Here is a 24,676-nt window from a genome sequence, read left to right as displayed (position 1 = left end):
CTCCCTATTCTGCCCAGAGCAGCTCTCTAAAGGCACTCCCTCACACACGACCCGAGGCCGAAATCTGCCCTGTGGTGTCATTAATGAGGGCAGATAATTCAGGGCACATTCACCCAAATGACTGAAGTCTGGGTTGTTTTTCAATGAGGTGAAGGCACTACTCAATCAGCACTATTTAAAAGTATTTGAGGGACATTAATACAGTTTAATGTTCTTGTAAGTTAAACCATGACATCCACCTCATTTAGGGAAATGAGTCAAACATGTGACTTTATTGAAGATCCAATGCTAAGTAACATATATGCAAAAACCAACATTTGAAAAAATAAAGCAAATACGTGTTGGCCCATGACCCAATCCTCTCTCACTATACCTCCGGACTGAGTTGTGGATGAGCAAAGCACAAAGTTACAGAACATCACAATCAAAGAAAGCAGAATTTTTACTCCAGTAAATAGTTCAGTGTTGAAACATCCAAGTAGTACTTGACCTGCTTTCCTTACTGAAGTGCCTATGTGCTCATTGAATAACAAAAAATGCAATTTTAGGGAATTCATATTTTTAAATACAAGGTATTATTCTAATCGTTAAGGCAAAGGTAGGGTTTACTACTGTAAAAAAAAAGTGCCAGGGGACAAAATGGGTTATATAGGGAGACTGATCTCTTCCCACTTTTGTATCAATAAATTAAAAAAATAAGAAAGAAAATCACCATTATTATATTTGTGCAAAACCAGGACTTTAAAGATTTGTTTCTAACATAAGCCGTTGTATTTTACTGAATTATTTTGGATATCTATTTAAAGTATTTGCCCAAGCCTGGTCAACAATCAAACCATAGGCCATAAAGGGAAATAATACTATCAAAGAGGGTATTACTTGTAACCAATCGATTGGAGCTACAGTCCCAGTAAAGGCAGGTGTATGGTATACATCTGAACAAGCTTTGGTAAAAAAGACTGTTCCACCCTTAAGTAGCAGATGGGCTTTAGGCCATGAAGTTCTACCCTTTATCTGCAGCAAGGGCACGTCATGCAGAATACTTGGTGAACCTCCTAGAGGGTGTAGAATGGAGAGGATGTACAAATTCATTTCACACCGTATACAGCACTTGACAACAAAGTTCATGCTCTCCACAGGAAACATGTATTTAGGTTTCATCAGACTTGCAGAGAATATCCTACGGCATCGACAGAATGCTTTAACTGATCAAATGCTTAGTATACAGATGTGAAATGGAAACCCTATGTGGATGACTAGAAACTGAGGGAGGGGGATACCAAACAAACAAAACAAACACACGCAATCTGTTAAATCCAGCTAAGAAAGGAAATTGTCCTCATTGAGCATTAAAAATAAAAATTTGATCTGGCCGTCAGGTTTTAGTTATGCAATGGAGGGTGAAGGATAAAAGAAAAAGACAGAGGCGCACATGCAAGCACAGAATGCATGTGCACGATACTCTGGCGTCCCCATTTTCTAAAAGGTTTTTTTTTGTGTCTCAATTTGTCACACAGTATATATGGCAGTAGCAAAATTTCCTTTGGAAGAGCAAATAATAAGCAGCACAACTTAACACAAACTTGTGTGAGACTTTCGGAATTCTAAAAACACGCCATAACGCTGAGACAAGTCTCTAGTAAACACAGGAAAGTTTCAAGCATTGACCTGCAGTTGATGGATCTTACAGAGAGAGAAGGAAAAACACAGCTTACCTCAGAATTCGAAACGAAAAACAAAACCATGAATACTTGCTGCAAGCATACAACAAAGGCTGCATTACACAAAAGGATACTTACACTTCTGAAAGATTAGAATCAACAACTGCCACACTGCAATCTTCACTGACCGAGGCAAGAAGGGGCAAACTATAGAGAAGAGCAATTACAACATTAAGAACTGAACCTAAATAACATATCTATGAGACAGACCACGAACGGTAGAATCTATCAACATTTACTGAGGTTGATAGTACTTTTTCTGGCTAACATTGATCTGTTAAACAATTAGCTAGAACTAAATTCCTCTTCAAAGATCTGTAAGCAACATGGATTTAAAATTGGGACCACAGCAGAACAAACTGGTTGTTCTTCAAATCTTGGTAGTTTGTGACACTTTCAGGGGAGGAAAGTTTTGTGTGCTTGAGCATCCGACGAGAAATGAAAGAGGGCACAGACTTCTACCCTACCCCCAATTTCATTTGTACAGAGCAGAATAAAATGATAAATATGAACATGCACTCAAACTTTTACACTCTGTACAACTTCCCTCTCCCCTGTGTTTTTTCATATAATGTTTAAAACTGTTGAGCCCTTATATTCTGCTTCTATTGAGGAGCTGAGACGAGTTACGAAAATCTGCGCTGACATTTCCTCAAGAGTTTCTGAAGCTGAGACCAGAATTTCTGTGCTGGAGGACGAAGTGGCAGCGCAAAAAATTGAGCTTAGCTCTGTTAAAGCACAACGAGATTACTTTGGTTTTAAACTTATTGAGTTGGAGAATCAATAAAGGAGAAATAATTTGCACATTTTGGGGGTTCCCGAAAATATAGGGGGGCCAGATATGCGCAAATTTGTCTGAGAGTTGTTTTCCAAAGCATTTCCGGAACTAACGGTATGGGACTGGCCATTTGTCATTGAACGGGCACACCGCTTCCCCTTCATAGTGAATAAGGCCAGACAAACTGAGGCTGATCGTCCAAGAGCTATATTGGTCAGATTTAATAATTTTCTAGCTAGGGAAGCTGTTTTTAGACTAGCTAGGCCTGACAAAAAGGGAGTTGCTAAAGGATGTAATTTTTTTTGTCCGGCAGGATTGTTGTCAGGCCACTGTTTCGAAACGTTGGCATTTACGCCAATTAATAGCTGGATTTCAGGAAAAGGGGGCAGTGGTGTATTTGCAAAATCAAGCTAAGTTAACAGTCACTGTAAAGGGCCAAACAATTTTTTTTTCTGAAATTTGGGCAAAGGAATACCTGATGACACTATGACATTATGTTATTATTTCATGGTTCAAATGGAGATTGATGTTCCCCTGGACGATTTTTTTTTTTTTTTGGTTTGGCTTTTTGGACTTTTTCTCGCTCCAAGGAAGTGGAGTGAATTTCAAGGCTTTGTTAAATTTGATTGTATCTGAATGATGGTATTCTCTATTCCGACCAAGGAAAGGAGGGGGGCGCTCTGTGTTCTCAGGGACTGATAGTCCTTGTGCCTCAGATGATGGGCTGGGTGGGTGGGGTGTGGGGTAAGGAGGAGGGTTGGGTGGTGGTGGTGGTGTGGGGTTGGTGGTGGGTAGGGTGTAATTCAGCAGCAGTTATTATTGAATGGAAACTAGTGCAGATTTTATTTAAGCTATTTTTGAGGGCAAAGCCTTGTAGGTCTAAATTACAACAGAAAAGATATGCTTGTTGTATGTTTGATATACAGGAATGCATAGGAAACTGAAGGTTTGTACATTGAATATTAATGGTCTTAATGATTTCAAGAAAAGGGGATTTTTAGGTAAGATGATTCAGCTACTACAAATATTTTGTGTTTACAAGAAACACATATTGCCCGGGCAAAGAGACTGGTTAAAGAATTTAGGCCTAGATCTGGTAGTATGTTCAAAGCAGACAGGGATTAATAAGGGCGTTGCAATCCTTATGAAACGGGGCTTAGGGGTATGTGTTAAAACTTTGGCAGACAAATGGGGGAGATGTGTGTTGGCAGAACTCAAGATTGATGAAAATAGGTTCACTTTTTGCTCACTGTACGGCCCTAATATGGATGATGCTGAACTAATGAATTTTATTAATTTAGAGCTTGCCTTATGGATTCAACCGATAATCCTCTGTGGGGATTTTAATATCCACATTGATGCTGGGTTTGATATTAGGCAAACCGGGTAGAAAGTATTGGACCTTTAGAGCTCTCCGCGAATTAGTCTTAGGAAACGGGCTTATTGATGTATGGAATACTATTCGCTCAAGTGACTCTGGATATAGTTTCTTCTCTGTCCCACATCAAAAATGTGTACGTCTGGACTATCTTTTTATTTCTCAATTTTTTTTTTTAGACAAAGCTAACATTGAAATCCTCCCTAAATTAATATCAGATCATAACCCACTAATACTTGAAATACAACTGCCTTCTAAAGCAGGGGGCAGAAAAACGAACTGGTCATTTCAAAGAAATTTATTATTCGAAGACGATTATTTACAATATATGACCACAATTATTAAGGAGTTTTTTCAACATAATAACGATATTGCCTCTGTTCAAATTGTCTGGGACACTTTTAAATCAATAGGTAGGGGGGAAACTCTTAGCTTTTAGAATTATCAACTTAAAGCCAGACGGAGCAAGTTTAGTGAGGAATCGGATATAGTAATGAAGGCAGCGGTGAAGCTAGCCGAATGTATTGAACTAGGTCGGGGGATTGAAGAAGCCCAATTAGACTTGACTATTAAACTTAATACAGTGTATTCTCATATAACCAAGCAGATTGCACAGAAGTATAAACAATTCAAGAAGGAGTGTTATGAACTTAATGAGCAAACAGGGAGAGTACTAGCTCATAGATTAAGACAAAAGACAGCATCTAATGACATTTTAAAATTCTGTGATTTAAATGGGGTTATGCAGCGATCAAAAACAGATCTCTTAAAAGCTTTTCGTGATTTGTATCAATTACTGTATGACTAGCCTCGTGATGGTATGGATGCTGGAAGGAATGAATTACTGTATTTTGAAAATCTTGACAATGTTGGACTCCTTGAAGCACAGAAAACGTTATTAGCCACCCCTATTTCATGGGAAGAAATTGAATCAGCTATTTTAGGTTTGGCTCCTGGGAAGGCAATGGGACCTGATAATATACCTTTGGAATTTTATCATACCTTCCGTGAATTGCTAAAACCTGAGCTACTTAAAGTGTTTCATAATGCCTTCTTAGGTTACCCTCCTGAATCTTGGTCTTTCGCCACTATAGTTATTTTTTTTTTTTAAAAGGAAAGGAGGCAACCGACTTAGGGTCATATAGACCCATTTCACTAATTACTGCTGACAGTAAGATTTTCTCTAAAATTCTAGCCAATAGGCTGAACGAATTAATGCCCGCCCTGGTCTCAATAAGACAGCATGGACTTATCTCAAATAGGGATACGAGGGATCACGTGAAGAGGATTATTTCACTCTTGGACTGGGCGCAGGCTACAGGATCTCCGGTTGTGGTGGCCCTGTTGGGTGCTGTAAAAGCATTCGACAGGGTCTCCTGGAGGTTTCTGTGGTCTGTATTGACGTGGAAGGGGTTTCCCACAGAATATATCAAAGCAATACAGGCATTATATAACCACCCTAAGGCCACAATTTGAATAACCGGGGATGTTTCCGATGATTTGGTAATAACAAGGGGGACGAGGCAAGGTTGTCGTTATTCCCCCTTGTTATTTGCATTGTATATCGAACCTTAATTGAATAAATTGGAAAAGGAAACCGAAATAACCCCGGTTAAGATCCATCAGACCGACTATAAGGTGTTTGCATATGCAGACGATATCGCTATCACTACTGTTGATATCAAACGATCTTTACCCAAAATTGTTGAATTAGCCCAGGAGTTTGGCGGATACTCGGGATATAAATTGAATATTTCCAAAACGCAGTTGATTCATTCTGAAGAGGGTCATCCAGATGATATGGTTTTTGCTTCAGATGCTCTCTATCTTGGTGTTATAATCAGCGCCAAAATAGATGACATAGTACGTCTTAATACAGATCCTGTATTAAATTCTGCTAATAGAACTCTGGAGAGGTTGAATAATCTACATTTTTCATTATATGGTCGCACTAATATATTGAAGATGCTTATTTTTCTGAAATTTCTTTATTTGTTTCGTACGATACCTCGGTTTCCTTCGTTTTTTTTTTAGCAAGATAGAATGTCTTCTAGGTTCCTTTGGAGTTATCGATGATCCAGAAGAGCTCTGAAATGGTGCTCTCTTCCTAGAATGAAGGGCGGTTTGGGGATTCCGAATTTCCGGCTGTATTATTGGGCTACTCTACTGAGACATATGGGTATTTTAATTTTTCATGATGTTAGGCTGAAATAATCAATGAGCCCCTCAATCTATGAAATGCTATTGGGGATGGAGGTAAGGCAATGTTTAGTAAGGATAATTGAACCCAGTTACTATAAAAAAAAAATATTAAAATTATGATAGCTGCTTTCGAAATATGGAAACAATTGAAAAAAAGATTTGGTTTTTGTTTTGATCTAAATTATTATACGCCCTTGATAAATAGCCCAATTTTACCTGAGATTTTTAGGGACCAAGTGATGAAAAAATGGCACTATGCTGGCGTTCATATGTTAGGAGACCTTTATCAAGGGGATCAGGTAGCCACTTTTTCTTTTTTACAGCACAAATTTAATCTGTCGAGAACTGATTTTTTTAATATCTCCAACTACGAAGGGACTGCTAGATCATCCTCTGATTAATAAAATTGACATACTTGAAGTCAGCAGAAAGGAAAGGAAAATTGGCCCTGTGTATCAGATAATGATAAATAGACTTCAAGATGATTTATCTCTATTTGAAAATAAATGCAAAGAAAACTGGAAGTAGATAAAATAGATATATCCAGAGCATTGGAAGTATCAAATAAAACTTTATTTAACGGCTCATTAAAATGCTAACATTTTATGTCTATTTTTGATCTATATTATACACCTGCCAAATTGGCGAAATGGAAACCAGGCAAGGGTGATAGATGTAGCCGATGCGGCTATATGGCTGCTGACTCTATTCACATGTTTTTTAATTGCCCTAGGCTGTCTCAATTCATTAGGGATGTTCAATTGTTATTTAACTACTAGCTTGGGGGTACATGCACAAATATCTGCAGAATTAGTAATTTTTGGAATTGAGACACAAAAAATAGGAATTAGGTCAGCTGCAGAGGAAGGATTTTTATTTATCTGTATGTTAATATATCGATCTTGTATTACTTCTCGATGGCTAGATCCTGACCCACCGGCTTTTAATCATTGGCAATTAAAATTATTATCTATATACCAATTAGAGATCGCTGTCTATAAACTGAAGGGGACAAAAAATAAAACAGTTGGCTGAAATGTATGGGCTCCTATTTCAGAATGGATCTGATTTTTTTTCTGAATGCCTTTTTTTTTTCTTTCATTGACGGATTGTTTCAAGCACCTGTAATGTTATTTCTGGTTATTTTTATGTTACTGTATATAATGATTGTTTTTCTGGTCCCTGTACGAAGGAACTCTAATTTTTCTTTACTTTCTGTGTATAACTGTCTGCTGATATAAAATAAAAAAATATATTAAGAAGAAGAGGAGCTGGGATAAGGTTCCACATTTACGGTTTCCAAAACGATAATTACAAATGAGGCCACATTTCTTCCTTTATTTTCTACTCATCACCTTTCTTTCATCTTTTCACTGCTGTTACCTTTCTTTCTTCCACTTTCGGTATGCATGTATTCCTTTTTCTCCCTCCTCACCCATCCATTATTCCTTGCTTCCTCACTAATGTTCCTGACTACTATTCACCCACCCATCAATCACGTATTCTTTATCTTATTTCATCTATTTAGTTGTTCCATCCTTTCTTCCTTCCAAATAAGACTATTTTCTCAAGCTTTTAGAAGATAGCTTATATCTTCATTGTTTCAAGCGTTTCATTCTTCATGTATTTATCCATTCCTACTTGCCAGTCTGTTTTTTCTTATACATAACCTTCCCCTTGCTTTTCATGATTTCAGCTTTTCACGATTTCATTCTTCTGTCCTTGCTTTCATTCTTACCTTCTTTCACACTTTCCTTCATTTCTTTCAAAGTCTTGCTTACATAGGCCAATACCTTCCTTTTTGATACAATAGTTTCTCTATTGAATCATTCATTTTCCCTATATCTGTTACTTCAACATCTTCCTCCTTTATACCGTCTTTCCTTTCAATCCTATGGGCCTCTTCGTTTTTGCTTCTCTTGATTTGCTTTTCTCCTGATACTAGACGACTGGACCCACTGACAAAATACAGGAAGGTTTTGAAATCATGTTTTGCTAGCGAATGACATTGACCATGGTCGCTAATGTGCCATGGTATTCAGAGTACAGGAGTCAGAAGCGGTCTTACTCACTTGAGTACATTAAGGTGAGCAACCCAGACATCACAAATTTTTTTTTTCCACATAACAACATGGAGAACCGTACTGCCAAAGCTTATCCAAACAAAGGAAAAGCTCATCTTTGGCACTGAATGAGAAGGCAGCAGGTGCGAGCAAAAGGTTAGGCCTGCACTAATATAAATCTGCTTAAAGGTTCCCTCGAAGACATGTGATGATGTCATCAACACAGGGGCGGGCTGTGGCAATTATGGAGTGGACTTGGGCGAGGTTTTTAAAGAATGGATATGTTAACATCAGTTTGATGAATAAGAAATTTAGACAAAGCCCCCAAGACAGATCTGACTTTAGACTCCACCAATCATACTACAACTGTTATAGGAAAGCGATAAATCTAGTAGGCATAAACTAATTGTCTCAGTTCTAGAAATTCCATTCCTCAGGAAACCCAAAAACCCACCACTCTTAGATGGCCATGAAACAGCATCAGCAAGCAGGCTCCACCAATCCGTGAAATGTGCTGCTTGGATCATCAGTTTCACGTGCACACTCACTGTCAGTACCCAAAGAGCAATACCTACAATAAAACAACTTCAGTTCCTCTTGCTCAAACGAGTGCCTCAACCTCCAAGATGACGCATTAATGTACATAACATTTCCATACATACACTGTAATGGAAGCACTACACTCTATGATAGAGTAAGGAGGCATGAAATTACCTCCAACCTCTTTCGCTAGTGTGGCGTTAATTGCAACACCAAGGTTATAGTTTCCATGAAAAGCAATGAAGCGCCACAGTGCAAAAATATATTTCTACGAAACTACAACACACCCACCTGTGCTTGGAAAATGCCAAGCCAGTGACACTGTGAGAATGCAGTGCAGCACTTTGGACAGCCTTAGTATTCTTGAGGTCCAAGATGCAAACTGTACCAATGTCATCAGCTGTTGATAAGAAAGAAAATTAACAATTAAACCTAAGAAACAGCAGCCAGGCAGATATGGTGTGCTAGATGAAAATAAAAGTTGTAGTCATCTCAAAAGGCAAAGTTTAATATGTCCAGATAATACTCCTGATTTAAATGCACAAAGGAAAAAAGAACAAACTAATACAATAATTGTGTGACTTAATGGAGAGATGGGGAGTTGACCAAATTTCGCAAACGCTGTAAATTTCAAAACTAAATCCATTTCACACAAAAAACGAAATATGAAGAACCATGCCTATTTAGAGGGAAATAACGGGTTTCTGACTGCAACAAACCTTTATTGTTGTGAAACCATAAACCTTTATTGTTGTGAAGCCATATATTTAAGTATCTGCAAGCAAATGCAAGGAAGAATACTGAAACATTTCATTTAAGAAGATCTATCAAATATACAAAAAAAGTCAATGGAAATCAGAAGAATCAAAGCATGCAATGCTAGGCACACTTACGTAATGAATTGACTTGCTGGCCTGAAAGTTTTATTTACTGTTTGGTCCAAAATAAATACTATTGGGCATGGGAACAACCAACACTGTCACAACATACTAGTTGTGGAGGATACTCTACTGTACGTTCAAACATTAGCCATCATGGGCATCACTCAACTTAAATTTTGCAAATAAAAAAATGCCCGGACAGCACATTTCTCCCCTCAAAATCTGTCAAAAAGTTGAATTGTGATCGAGCATGGGTAAATAAACTTTGAGCATTCCACTACAAAATGGTGTTATTACGTCAGAGTTTTGGCTTAATCTCACACCAAAATCTCACCAGGATGCCCCATCAGACAGACAAATGAGCAAAAAAGCAAACCTTCCAACAATTTACATTTTGTATATTTTGCAGTCAAAGCGATGCCGAACCTGGCTAGATGATAACACCCCGGACATTGCCACTGCCTTACCCTAAGGATACAAAATATTAAAACAAGATAGAAAAGGCGGTAAGAGAGGAGGAGGGATAGCAATTCTATATAAAGACCACTTCACCTGTATCCCAATTACGGTCACTGAAACAGGCACACATGAGATTCTAGCGCTCTCAGTGTCTGAGTGACTAATCTATTTGGAGCGGGTTCCAGCCTGGACTAAGTACTAGCCTATTACCACAACTCCTCCCCCTCTGCCTAAAACAAAATCAGTTTTAAGTTATAGGAGATTTTAATCTTCATTATGAAAAGCCGACAAATCCGGGGGTTAAACACCTGGATGATGAAATGGCTATAATGCAGCTACTTCAGAGGATTACTACACTAACTCATGTGGCTGGCCACATCCTAGATTTATTGTTTTCTAACATAGAATCCACGAACATTCATGAAATTTAACCTCTATCTTGGACGGATCACTTCATAATTTCCTTCTCTTTCAGCCTACCCAACAATTCACCTAAGACTGAGACAACATATCAGTCAAAGTCTAGGGCCTGGAATCAAATCACTGAGGAATCATTTAGTGCCTTCTTCCCCTGTACTTCCAGGCCACTGTACCAAAACCTCACAAACACACTAGCCACACAGCTACAACAAGATATTGAAAAAACACTTGATCAGTGTGCCCCCAAACGTACTCGGAAATTACCACTAAAACCCAATCAGAAAAGTGGTATACACCGAAACTAAAACTTATGAAAAGAGAGTGCAGAATCAAGGAACACAAATAGAGACTTTCAAACACTAGCAGATAGACACATCTGTCTAGATGAATAACAACCTATCATGGGGCCTTAAAAGACGCTAAAACTAAATACTACACCGAAAGGATCGAAGAAACGAATAGTTCATCTAAAGAACTTTACAAAGTAATTTGGGAACTTTGTAAGCCCACCTCGCTGTCTCAATCTATGGGGCCCTCGCCTAAGAATTGTGAGCTACTTAACTTTTTTATAGATAAGGTGACAAAAATGTATGTAACCTTCACTCCCTCTGACAAAGAAGGAAATACGGTCTGGGAAAATTTAGCTCCTCACCCTGCAGCCCATTTTTATTTAGATAGTTTGTCATCTTTCTCGGAAGAACAAGAGCCTAAAGCCTCACTGCAGCTTTCGACATAGAATTCCATAGCAAACCACTACAAATCCTCCATGAACAAGCATTTGTAATGCATAAGGTCTCGCATTAGGAAAGTTTGAGCTATTGGTATTTTAAATGACACATTTTTTATATAGGTGTTGGTTTTGAAAATAGCAAAAATAATAGCTTTGTCATTTACAATGCCAATAGTTATAACTTGTGACACCTATAGCATTTGTAATGCAATATGTGTTGTATTCACGTGACTTAGATGTATTGATATTACAAATAACAATGGCTTTGAATTTTTTTAATAATTAATACTTAAATAAAAGTTATTGTAATTTATAATGGCAATAGCTTAAACTTTTGTAAATAACTTTTGTGAAGAATATGTTGTGTATTTTATTGTGACGAAAATCCAAGAACAGAAGTGAACTACTAACCTCTTTTTGTGACATTTGTAATAAAGCTTGAAACATTGAGAGATCATATTTGACCCAGTTGTTGGTAAATGGTTGCACAGATTGATGCTGTGGTGGGGCTGAGAGATGTTGTGGTGGCGACTAGTGATGCTGTGGCATTCAATGATCCTGTGGTAGCGCATAGTGATGTTGTTGTGCCCCTTAGTGATGCTGTGGTGATGCGATAGATAGAGTGAGTGGGATAGATAGATAGAGTGAGGGCGATAGATAGATAGAGGGAGGGCGATAGATAGAGGGCGATAGAGAGATTGAGTGAGCGAGATAGATAGATAGATAGGAGTGAGGGCGATAGATAGCTAGATAGATAGATAGGAGTGAGGGCGATAGATAGCTAGACAGATAGATAGGAGTGAGGGCGATAGATAGCTAGACAGATAGATAGAGTGCTGGCGATAGATAGATAGAGTGAGGGCGATAGATAGATTGATAGATAGAGTGAGGGCGATAGATAGATTGATAGATAGATAGAGTGAGGGCGATTAGATAGATAGAGTGAGGGCGATAGATATAGAGTGAGGGCGATAGATAGAGTGAGGGCGATAGATAGAGTGAGGGCGATAGATAGAGTGAGGGCGATAGATAGAGTGAGGGCGATAGATAGAGTGAGGGCGATAGATAGAGTGAGGGCGATAGATAGAGTGAGGGCGATAGATAGAGTGAGGGCGATAGATAGAGTGAGGGCGATAGATAGAGTGAGGGCGATAGATAGAGTGAGGGCGATAGATAGAGTGAGGGCGATAGATAGAGTGAGGGCGATAGATAGAGTGAGGGCGATAGAGTGAAGGCGATAAGATAGAGTGAGGGCGATAGATAGACAGATAGAGTGAGGGCGATTAGATAGATAGACTGAGGCCGATAGAGTGAGGGCGATAGATAGACAGATAGAGTGAGGGCGATAGATAGATAGATAGATAGTTGTGTGTGTGGTTGTGTGTGGTTGTGGTTGTGGTTGTGGTTATGTGTGCGTGGTTGTGTGTGTGTGGTTGTGTGGTTGTGTGTGTTATGCTTTGGTTTTCTATGTTTTGTTATGCTATGTTTTGTTGTGTTTGGTATGCTATGTTTTGCTAGGCTATGATATGTTTTGTTTTGTTATGCTATGCTATGTTTTGTTATGTTATGCTATGTTTTGTTATGCTATGCAATGTTTTGTTTTGCTATCCTATGCTTTGTTTTGTTATGCTATGCAATGCTTTGTTGTGTGTTATGCTATGCTTTGTTATGCTATGCTATGTTGTGTTGTGTTTTGCTATGCTATGCTTTGTTTTGCTATGCTATGTTTTGTTATGCTATGTTTTGTTATGCTATGCTATGCTATGTTTTGTTATGCTATGCTTTGTTATGCTTTGTTATGCTATGCTATGTTTTGCTATGCTATGTTTTGTTGTATTTGATATGCTATGTTTTGCTATGCTATTATATGTTTTGCTATGCCATGTTTTGTTATGCCATGTTTTGTTAGGCTATGTTTTGTTTTGCTATCCTATGCTTTGTTTTGTTATGCTATGCTCTGTTTAGTTTTGCTATCCTATGCTATGTTGTGTTTTGTTATGCTATGCTATGTTGTGTTTTGTTATGCTATGCTGTGTTTTGTTATGCTATGCTATGTTTTGTTATGCTATGCTATGTTTTGTTGTGTTTTGTTATGCTATTTTTTGTTATGCTATGTTTTGTTGTGCTTTATTACGCTATGCTTGGTTATGCTGTGCTTGGTTATGCTGTGCTTGGTTATGCTGTGCTTGGTTGTGCTGTGCTTGGTTGTGCTGTGCTTGGTTGTGCTGTGCTTGGTTGTGCTGTGCTTGGTTGTGCTGTGCTTGGTTGTGCTGTGCTTGGTTGTGCTGTGCTTGGTTGTGCTGTGCTTGGTTGTGCTGTGCTTGGTTGTGCTGTGCTTGGTTGTGCTGTGCTGTGCTGTGTTTTGCTGTGCTGTGTTTTGCTGTGCTGTGCTTTGCTGTGCTGTGCTTTGCTGTGCTGTGTTTTGCTGTGCTGTGTTTTGCTGTGCTTTGCTGCGCTTTGCTGTGCTGTTTTGCTGTGCTGTGTTTTGCTGTGCTGTGCTGTGTTTTGCTGTGCTGTGTTTTGCTGTGCTGTGTTTTGCTGTGCTGTGTTTTGCTGTGCTGTGTTTTGCTGTGCTGTGCTGTGTTTTGCTGTGCTGTGCTGTGTTTTGCTGTGCTGTGCTTTGCTGTGCTGTGCTTTGCTGTGCTGTGCTTTGCTGTGCTGTGCTTTGCTGTGCTGTGTTTTGCTGTGCTGTGTTTTGCTGTGCTGTGTTTTGCTGTGCTGTGCTTTGCTGTGCTGTGCTGTGCTGTGCTTTGCTGTGCTTTGCTGTGTTGTGCTGTGTTTTGCTGTGCTGTGTTTTGCTGTGCTGTGCTGTGTTTTGCTGTGCTGTGTTTTGCTGTGTTTTGCTGTGCTGTGTTTTGCTGTGCTGTGCTGTGTTTTGCTGTGCTGTGCTGTGTTTTGCTGTGCTGTGTTTTGCTGTGCTGTGTTTTGCTGTGCTGTGTTTTGCTGTGCTGTGTTTTGCTGTGCTGTGTTTTGCTGTGCTTTGCTGTGCTGTGTTTTGCTGTGCTGTGTTTTGCTGTGCTGTGTTTTGCTGTGCTGTGTTTTGCTGTGCTGTGCTTTGCTGTGCTGTGTTTTACTGTGCTGTGTTTTGCTGTGCTGTGCTTTGCTGTGTTGTGTTTTGCTGTGCTGTGCTTTGCTGTGCTGTGCTGTGTTTTGCTGTGCTGTGCTTTGCTGTGCTGTGTTTTGCTGTGCTGTGTTTTGCTGTGCTGTGCTTTGCTGTGCTGTGTTGTGCTGTGCTTTGCTGTGCTGTGTTTTGCTGTGCTGTGTTTTGTTGTGCTGTGTTTTGTTGTGCTGTGTTTTGCTGTGCTGTGCTTTGCTGTGCTGTGTTTTGCTGTGCTGTGTTTTGCTGTGCTGTGTTTTGCTGTGCTGTGTTTTGCTGTGCTGTGTTTTGCTGTGCTGTGTTTTACTGTGCTGTGTTTTGCTGTGCTGTGTTTTGCTGTGCTGTGTTTTGCTGTGCTGTGTTTTGCTGTGCTGTGCTTTGCTGTGCTGTGTTTTGCTGTGCTGTGTTTTGCTGTGCTGTGCTTTGCTGTGCTGTGTTTTGCTGTGCTGTGTTTTGCTGTGCTGTGTTTTGCTGTGCTGTGCTGTGTTTTGCTGTGCTGTGCTGTGTTTTGCTGTGCTGTGTTGTGCTGTGCTTTGCTGTGCTGTGTTTTGCTGTGCTGTGTTTTGCTGTGCTGTGCTTTGCTGTGCTGTGCTTTGCTGTGCTGTGCTTTGCCGTGCTGTGCTTTGCCGTGCTGTGCTTTGCCGTGCTGTGCTTTGCCGTGCTGTGTTTTGCCGTGCTGTGTTTTGCCGTGCTGTGTTTTGCTGTGCTGTGTTTTGCTGTGCTGTGCTTTGCTGTGCTGTGTTTTGCTGTGCTGTGTTTTGCTGTGCTGTGCTTTGCTGTGCTGTGCTGTGTTTTGCTGTGCTGTGCTTTGCTGTGCTGTGTTTTGCTGTGCTGTGTTTTGCTGTGCTGTGCTGTGCTTTGCTGTGCTGTGTTGTGCTGTGCTTTGCTGTGCTGTGTTTTGCTGTGCTGTGTTTTGCTGTGCTGTGTTTTGCTGTGCTGTGCTTTGCTGTGCTGTGTTTTGCTGTGCTGTGTTTTGCTGTGCTGTGCTGTGTTTTGCTGTGCTGTGTTTTGCTGTGCTGTGCTGTGCTGTGTTTTGCTGTGCTGTGCTGTGCTGTGTTTTGCTGTGCTGTGCTGTGTTTTACTGTGCTGTGTTTTACTGTGCTGTGTTTTGCTGTGCTGTGTTTTGTTGTGCTGTGTTTTGTTGTGCTGTGTTTTGCTGTGCTGTGCTTTGCTGTGCTGTGTTTTGCTGTGCTGTGTTTTGCTGTGCTGTGTTTTGCTGTGCTGTGTTTTGCTGTGCTGTGTTTTGCTGTGCTGTGCTGTGTTTTGCTGTGCTGTGTTTTGCTGTGCTGTGTTTTGCTGTGCTGTGTTTTGCTGTGCTGTGTTGTGTTTTGCTGTGCTGTGCTTTGCTGTGCTGTGTTTTGCTGTGCTGTGTTTTGCTGTGCTGTGCTTTGCTGTGCTGTGTTTTGCTGTGCTGTGTTTTGCTGTGCTGTGTTTTGCTGTGCTGTGCTGTGTTTTGCTGTGCTGTGCTGTGTTTTGCTGTGCTGTGTTGTGCTGTGCTTTGCTGTGCTGTGTTTTGCTGTGCTGTGTTTTGCTGTGCTGTGCTTTGCTGTGCTGTGCTTTGCTGTGCTGTGCTTTGCCGTGCTGTGCTTTGCCGTGCTGTGCTTTGCCGTGCTGTGTTTTGCCGTGCTGTGTTTTGCTGTGCTGTGCTTTGCTGTGCTGTGTTTTGCTGTGCTGTGTTTTGCTGTGCTGTGTTGTGCTGTGCTGTGTTTTGCTGTGCTGTGTTTTGCTGTGCTGTGTTTTGCTGTGCTGTGCTTTGCTGTGTTGTGTTTTGCTGTGTTGTGTGTGCTGTGTTGTGCTGTGTTTTGCTGTGCTGTGTTTTGGTGTGCTGTGCTGTGTTTTGCTGTGCTGTGCTGTGCTTTGCTGTGTTTTGCTGTGCTGTGCTGTCCTGTGCTGTGTTTTGCTGTGCTGTTGTGTTTTGCTGTGCTGTGTTGTGTTGTGCTGTGCTGTGTTTTGCTGTGCTGTGCTGTGCTTTGCTGTGCTGTGTTGTGTTTTGCTGTGCTGTGTTGTGTTTTGCTTTGCTGTGCTGTGTTTTGCTGTGCTGTGTTGTGTTTTGCTGTGCTGTGCTGTGTTGTGTTTTGCTGTGCTGTGTTGTGCTGTGTTGTTTTTTGCTGTGCTGTGCTGTGTTTTGTTGTGCTGTGCTGTGTTGTGCTGTGCTGTGTTGTGCTGTGTTGTGTTTTGCTGTGCTGTGTTGTGTTTTGCTGTGCTGTGTTGTGCTGTGCTGTGTTGTGTTGTGTTTTGCTGTGCTGTGCTGTGTTTTGCTGTGCTGTGCTGTGCTGTGTTGTGTTTTGCTGTGTTGTGTTTTGCTGTGCTGTGTTGTGTTTTGCTGTGCTGTGTTTGGCTGTGCTGTGCTTCTGTGCTGTGTTGTGTTTTGCTGTGCTGTGCTGTGTTGTGTTGTGTTTTGCTGTGCTGTGTTGTGTTTTGCTGTGCTGTGTTGTGTTGTGTTGTGTTTTGCGGTGCTGGTAAGGGTATGTGAGGGTGTGTGTGAGGGGGTGTGAAGGTGAGGGTGAGGAGGTGTGTGAGGGTGAGGAGGTGTGTGAGGGGTGAGGGCGTGAGGGTGAGTGTCTCCAATGAATGTCACTGCTTCGCCTTCTTTGAAAATGTTCAGTGCTGCAAATAGAGCATGCCGCCCTAATTATCACAGCATGAGGCCCCAAAGTGATCATTATCACAGCATGCAGAGAGCCGCCCCACGCTGCTGGAGCACTCAACTGCACATTAATTATAGTTGAGTGCTCCAGCAGCCTGGGGTGCCTGTTGACATGCTGTGATAAGTGGGTCTCATGCTGTGATAATTGTTGCGGTGCCTGAGGAAGTGGAGACTCCTGCTGGGATAATTGTTCTTGTGGCGCCTCAGGAAGTAGAGTTTCATGCTGGGATAATTGGTCTGGCGGGCTTGTAGCGCCTGACGTCCAACAAATGTGCACAAGCTGCTCAACCTTGAAGCGCGTTCACAGACCTGGGTCGGCTCGTACCCAGGTCTGTATCGGGCTCGTTCACAGCTGTTACTCCCTTGACAGGGAGGAAGGTGACTATAGTCTCGCTGGCGGGAGCGCTTCGCGCTCCAACGCCAGCTCGACCTAAAAAGGGCTTTGTTCAAAAGCCCTAGCTTGATTTGCTTCTTTTCCTAAACACCAAACCCAGATAATCCAAATGAGTCTCTACTCCTCCACTGCAAAAAGAATTGATTATGGAGTTCCACAGGGAGCTACCATGAGCCCTACTCTTTTCAATATATATGTCTCTTCCCTAGCAGATTTCAGCAGGAAATGGGGCTTCGACATATGTTCCTATGCTGATGACACACAACTGATAATTCACCTGTTTGATAGGCTGACAAAAGTCGACACCAAAGACAAGCTCATCCACTGCCTGACAGAAATATCAAGTTGGAGGTAGGGTAATTGCCTAAAATTAAATGCCGGAAAATCAGAGATCCTACTTTTCGGAGGCGCACATAAAATCTGGGATAATAGTTGGTGGCCCGAGTATTGGGCACTGCCCCTGATCCGAGGCAGGCTGCTAAGAATTTGGGCATCATCTTCGATGACGCCCTATTCATGCAGAACCAAGTATGCCTATTGTGTGGGAAAAGCTTAGACACATTAAAACATTTTAGAAGACTCTTTCCCTGGATCCCATTAAACTGTTGGAAAACGGTGACACAGGCACTTCTTGTGAGTAGACTGGACTATGGTAATGCACTGTATGTTGGCATGGCCGATCATCTTTTTACCAGACTCCAAGTAGTCCAAAATGCCGCAGCTAAAATGATCTGTAGCAAGAGCAGATACAGTTCAGCCTCCTTCTGCATGAAAGAGTTACACTGGCTACCAGTACGCCAAAGAGCCAACTTTAAGCTCATGTGCTCTGCACATAGAACACTAAATAAAACAGGCCCAAAGATTTTACATGGCAAATTAGATTTTTATGTACCCTCGCGTAATCTGAGATCCCGCCATCAGGCATTGGCATCAGTCAAGCGCACGTCTAAAGTGAGGATGGGTGACCGATCCTTCTCAAAATCAGCAGCGGTCCTCTGGAATAAACTCCCACCGGAATTACGCCTGACTGAAGACTACCTCGTGTTTAGAAAAAAGCTAAAAACACACTTATTCCCCTGTTACTAACCTGACAACTAGAATGCTTACATTGCCTGCATCCTGCTCTCTTTTAGCGCCGTGATGTCCCTAGGGATGAATGTCACGCTCTACAAATACGATAAATAAACAAATCTAACACCTATTCCTAAATCTTGTGTGACAGCTCTTAAAGCTGTCCAGCAATCTTGCCTGTTAGAATTTGTGTGAACAAAATAATCTGACTTGCAAGTAGAGCCCTAAAGCAACCACTAGAGCAAAGTATCTTATTAAAAGTGGTCTGTCCGAATATGGTCTTCTATGCTAACACACAAGCCTACTCTGCTAGAGCATGAACCAATTAAGGTTATTCTAGAGCCTGAAATAAATAAAAAAAATTCCGTGAGCATTAAAAAACTAAGGGCCACAAGCATTAAGCTAAGGAATAGCGATTCCTTAAAAGCGATTCTTAAGGAATCGCTATTAATGAATCGCTATTGCTTACGCATGTAGGTTTCAATAAAATATTTGCGATTCCTACACATTCCTTAATTGGGAATCGCAAATTGCGATTCGCAATTAAGGAATGCCTTCCCATTCATTTCTATGGTCCTAGAGGCCCATAGGAATGAATGGGACCGCATTTGCAATTTGTGATTACCAAATAGGTAATCGCAAATTGCGAATGCAATATCAAGGGTGCAAGAGGGCCAAAAGGCCAACCTAATGCATCCCCAACAAAGGGATGTATGCACATGTGGTGCACACACATGCCCTTAGGGAATATGTATGCACCACATTGCACTTTGAAAAGTGCATTTTTGTGCATTTTTCAAAGAAAGCGCAACTTACCATCAACATTAAGTTGATGCTAATTTGTCATTCCAATTTGCAAAAACCAAATTGCAAAGGCATATTGCATAACAATTAGGGAATTGCAATTCCCTAACTGCATACGCAAAATAGGTAATCGCAAAAATTGTAATAGCGAATCGGCCCATTTGCGACCGGTAAAATGCTTGATGCATGTGCCCCTAAAAGTTCAAAAGAAATCCATTCTCAAAAATACTCCCTCTGAGGGGCTGGTTAGAACATGCTTCCACGCAAGAGGAGAATACATTTTTTCCATTATCTTCCTCTTTCACGGCTTCTTGAGATCGGCTGTATTTCTGTAAAGTGAACTTTATAACCAGCTAACTGTTCCTCCTCTTGTCGTTCCCGTTGCTCTTTTGACCCCCAAGTCTCTAGTTCAGCTTATACATTACAACATCTCTCGTACCTCCTCGTCCTTTTTATTCCATATGTTGTTTCTAAGTAAGTATATCCCGCATCTGTTTACATATATTCTTTGTAAAGTGCTCAAATATCTTGTAGTGGATCCGCACCACAGAAAATTTAAGAGGTCTCCAGAGTGCGGCCTTTTGGTATCGTTTAAGAGTCTTTCTGTGCAAGGTTAGTGGTGCTAGGCAATGCTGGGGGTATATCGTCTCTGTAGCAGCCCAGAGAACAGAAGTGTCTAGTCTTTAAACATTGGGTTGCGGTGTGGCTTTCATCCCTGCAGGGGAGTGATTTCATGCATTATGTGTCATTCATTACAACTCAAGTCACCACGTTTTCAGTAACTTTTGATTTGATTGAGCTACTTTTTTTTGTTAAGCATCCTGCTTGGAGGAGGTGAAAACACTTCTGGCCGAAGCAGGCTTTGTTTCTGCCCTCAGAGAGTGTGGGCCATCATCTGCAGGGAGTCAGAAACCGGACTGTGGTGGCAGGCTGCTCTGCACCAGTCAGCCACTACACATAGTGGGTAGAGTTTCCAGGGGCACCTTTAAGGTGCCCTCTGGGTGCATATAGTAATAGATCCATCACTTGAGTCATTGTGGTCTTATTAAGAAGAGATGTTTGATACCAAACACCTTTATTTTCAGTAGAGCCATCATGTAGCAGGGGAACTCAAACACCACTGTACAGCACATGTTCTTAAATGGCTTCCCTATAAACTTGTATTATCTAAGAATAAACTTGTAATATCTAAGAATTAACTTAGATATCACAGGGGCCATCTGCTCATGAGGAAATGTTCACACTTTTCTCTGCACCATAGCATGCACCCTGCAATGGCAGTTTGCATGTTGGTGCGGAGAGGTCCCTGAAGGTGGACCAATACATGCTGCAGCCCTTAGGGAACTTCTTTAGCTTCCATGCCTTAGGTACCAAGGGTCACATCTACTATGGTGCAAAAGGTATTGCTACTCAGGGTGAACAAACATACAGTTTAAGGAAAGATCTGGCACTGGAGACTTGGACAGCAGAAACACAGTGCACTTCTGTCAAAATTGCATCAGATACCAGGCAAAAAGTGGTGGTGACCATGTCAGAATGGGACACTTTTCTACACTACCGCCCGGAGGGAGCATGCAAAAAACAGCTGCTACCTCTGTGCTGAGCAATGCTGGCTGCTGCACCACATGGGGAGCCGTCTGGGGTCGCAGGGCCCTGGGCCTCCCCCACAGCCCTCAACATGGTACTTGGTGGGTGCCCCATGTGGGCATTCATCTATATTAAATATGGGCCCGTGGGGATGAGTTCCTGGGGTCTTATCAGGCTCCGAGAAGGCAAGGCGTGCAGATGTGTAAATGTAAATGTATTTGAGCTTGTAAAGCGCACTGCTACCCGTCCGTAGGTTTCCTGGCGCTGTATAACTCTGGGGAACCCGTCCTGGCTTTCCCTGTGGAATGGTCCCTGCTGGGAGTCCCCAAGGTGGAGCCAGGCATCCCCGGAATTGATGGGGCCATTGTGGAGATTAGGCAAGCTAATGCCCAGAGTTGCCAAGTGGAACCCCTGATTAGAGTAAGCACCGAAGCGAGAATTATCGAGTCCGCTGACCCAAGTCCACGACCCTGCCGCGTCGGGAATTGAACCCTGGTCCCGGGCCGACTTCTGCTCCTGGGTCTGCCGCCTCTAACCAGTGAGCCACACTACTCCACTACCAGTGAGCCACACTACTCCCCTCCCCTTTAAATTAAGGTATGGCCCAAGGCCTTCGAAAGCCCCTCAACTTTTGTGCACATTTTGGCCTTGGTAGTGGGCTCCCCGGGGCCTAGAATGGCTCATCAAGGGTGCCACACGCACCGTTCCCATAAAGAATACACCCCAGGACGCTATATCTTTTTTCCAATCCTACAGGATCTTGGAAAAAATGCCAGGAAAGGGGAAGGGCTTAGGAGGGCAGGGTAACCGTACCCTGTCCACTTATATCTTCTATAACTTCAGGATAAGGGACTAACAGCCTGATTCATCAAGCTAAATTGCGGCCGCAATAGCAGCGAAAATGCTATTGCGGGCGCATTTTCCCAAATCGGCATTCATCAAGAAAATAACCAAAGCGCAAACCAAAGATTGCGAATTCGCAAATATATTCTCAGAATCCCCGTAGGTTTGCGCCAAAACACGGAATTAGAGAATAAATTTAGCGAATCCGCAATACAAGCGCAATCGGTATTCATGAAAATTCTCTAATAGCGAAAAACCACAAAATCACTATTAGCGCCGCGCAAATTAAGGACAACCCAAAGCAGGTGGTAACCATAAAAGTCATTAGAGAAAATTTTGAAAAACCGTTGGCCAATCAGGAACAGGGAAAGGGCTGACCAAACAAACATAAGGAGATGCAGCAGCAGCAGTTGGTGTCTCACAATGCCAGGAATGTACATGCTGGTCAGGCGGCGAAGGCTACAGCGAGCAGCACGGAGGAGACGCAGAATACAGTACAGGATATTCCGCCAGCGGATCACCCTGCTGGGACAAATCAGGGAGCAGATTTATGCGAAGTACCGGCTAAATGGGGCCATGATAATTCAACTCATACACGACCTTGACCCCCTGATGCAGCACCCAACAAGGCGGACCAATGCTGTGCCTACACATGTACAGGTATTGTGTAGCCTGCACCTCCTGGCCTCTGGGAGCTTCCAGGGGATAGTAGCGGCTGCAGGGGGGATATCCCAGCCCACCATGTCACGCTGCCTCCGGAGTTTTGTTGACGCAATGCTTACCCAGCTACACCGACACATCAAATTCCCCACCAGCCAACAGGAACTGGACTTGACAAAGTTAAACTTCTACAATGTGGCCCATTTCCCATCTGTGATAGGATGCATAGACTGCACCCACATCGCCATCTGCCCACCAGCTGCGACGGAGTACATGTACCGGAATCGGAAGTCATACCACTCCCTTAACATACAGATGGTCTGCAATGCCAAGACTATCATAACTGACATCGTGGCCCAGTACCCAGGGAGTACCCATGACTCATTTATATTCCGGCACAGCGGCCTCCACACACGACTGGCCAGGGGAGAATTTGGGGAAGGACACCTACTTGGTAAGTACACATTGTCAACAATTACACATTGCAATGATGTAGCTGCGCAGCACAGGCACTCACCCTCTGCTCCTCTCATTCAGGTGACAGTGGCTACGCCCTCCGTGAATACCTCCTCACCCCATACCTCAACCCGGCTACACCACAGCAACGGCGGTACAATGTTTCTCACATACGGACAAGGAATTGTATAGAACGGACATTTGGCCTACTCAAGAGCCGGTTCCGCATACTGCACAAGACAGGTGGGGCCATGTACTACAGTCCTGATGTGTGCTGCCGCATTGTGGCTGTCTGCGCAATGTTACACAACATTGCAACTAAGCGCCGGATACCAGTAGATATCTCTGGCAGGGAGTCTGAAGGAGACGACCGTCCACCAGCACATGTGCGTCATGCACGCGGGGAGAACCCTGCTGAAGGACACAGACGGCGCAACCACATCACTATGAACAGTTTCTGAAGCACACAATCCACTCACCCAACAAATCACTATTGCATGGCAATGTAAATAATGACTGGAGGCCCATGTATGTTGCATGAATAAATATTATTGTTAAATCCACAATAAGAACGTAATGTCTACATTCATAATATTGCTGCAGTATTGCGCCATACTGCTCGTAACTAGCCACTGGACATGCTTGTATCATCAGCATTATCTAGGAAATGTTCAAGTAACTCAATTGCGCCTCCGGCGCGCAGCCCCCAAACGCCGCTCTGGCTCTTCCTCTGGGACGGCACGTGTCCCTGTAGCGGGCCTGGTGCTGCGGCGTAACACGCCAACCAGTGAGGCAAACAGGCTGCTGACACTGGAGGTGCCCTCACTGGTGTCGTCCCTCCCCACATTGCCTTCACCAGTAGGATGGAGTGCCAGTACGGCAGTGGTGACCTGCTCCAACACCCGTCCAACATCCTCGACACATTGGATTAGCTGCTGCTGCTGCGCCAGGCACCGTCGTGAGAGCTGGGAGGTGGCATTCCCAATCATGTAGTTTGAGCGGGTGTAGGCTGTCAGGCGCGTAAGGAGCTGCCGGTGGCGTCGGCGGGAGGAGTTGCGCTGCGATATGAGTGCAGCAGTGTTGGCCTCCATGGCTGCCGTCATGCGCTCAATCCTATCACCCACATTGGCCACATTGCGGCCAATGTTGTGTAGCTGCAGCTGAATGGCCCCTTGCCGTCGTGCCTGCTGTTGGTGAATGCGTAGCATCCGGCGCTCAATGCTCATGCCTGGCATGCGCACAGCCCTCCTGCCGCTGTGTGATGTGTCATGCTGGCGAGCCCTGACATGCCTGCTCTGCTGGCTGCCCACAGTGGGTGTGTGCACAGTCACCACAGTAGCTGCACCAGAAGTAGATGGTGCCGCTGGTGGTGGAGTTGTGGTTGGCAAAGGTGCAGCACCTGATGGTGCAGGCGCTGTTGGTCTTGCCCTGCCTGCAGGGTTAGGTGCTGCGCCGGATGGTGCTGGCGCTGTTTGTCTTGCCCTGCCTGCAGGGTTAGGTGCTGCCAATGATGGTGCTGGAGCTGTTGGTCTTGCCCTGCCTGCAGGGTTAGGTGCTGCGCCGGATAGTGCTGGCGCTGTTTGTCTTGCCCTGCCTGCAGGGTTAGGTGCTGCCAATGATGGTGCTGGAGCTGTTGGTCTTGCCCTGGCTGCGGGGAGTGGTGCTACGCCTGATGGTGCAGGAGGTGTTGGTGTTGGCACCTCCTCGGCATCCGATTGTGACTCATCGATCTGCAGCATGTCGCTGTCGCTGCTGTTGTCGGCGCCACCTGTGAGGGGAATTGGACTTACATTAATAGCATGCATCTGTCACACGTGCAGTTGCTACATGCATGCTGGTTGACATTCCCTGCCTGGCTTAGCGATAGCTTATTTTGGGATATGTGAGCCTGCATTGGGGTTCTTTTACATTATGGGCAGACTACATGTCCCACAATGCTTGTGGC

The 24,676-nt window shown here is 43.1% G+C and overlaps 1 protein-coding gene across 1 annotated transcript in view; it reads right to left on the bottom strand.

Moving 5' to 3' along the window:
* WDR77 (WD repeat domain 77) overlaps nt 1-24,676 on the bottom strand; it is a 128,290-nt gene that overhangs the window by 28,491 nt on the left and 75,123 nt on the right. The window contains exons 8-9 of the mRNA XM_078644482.1: nt 8,974-9,082; nt 1,800-1,868 (exon numbers count right to left, since the gene is read on the bottom strand). Of these exons, the coding sequence (XP_078500608.1) occupies nt 1,800-1,868; nt 8,974-9,082 (178 nt within the window). The remainder of the gene's footprint in view (nt 1-1,799; nt 1,869-8,973; nt 9,083-24,676) is intronic.

The sequence above is a fragment of the Lissotriton helveticus genome, chromosome 5_1 (genome assembly GCF_964261635.1).
Source record: "Lissotriton helveticus chromosome 5_1, aLisHel1.1, whole genome shotgun sequence".
NCBI lineage: Eukaryota > Metazoa > Chordata > Amphibia > Caudata > Salamandridae > Lissotriton > Lissotriton helveticus.
The sequence above is the reverse complement of the archived record's forward strand: the minus strand, read 5'-3'. Positions and strand labels throughout refer to the sequence as shown.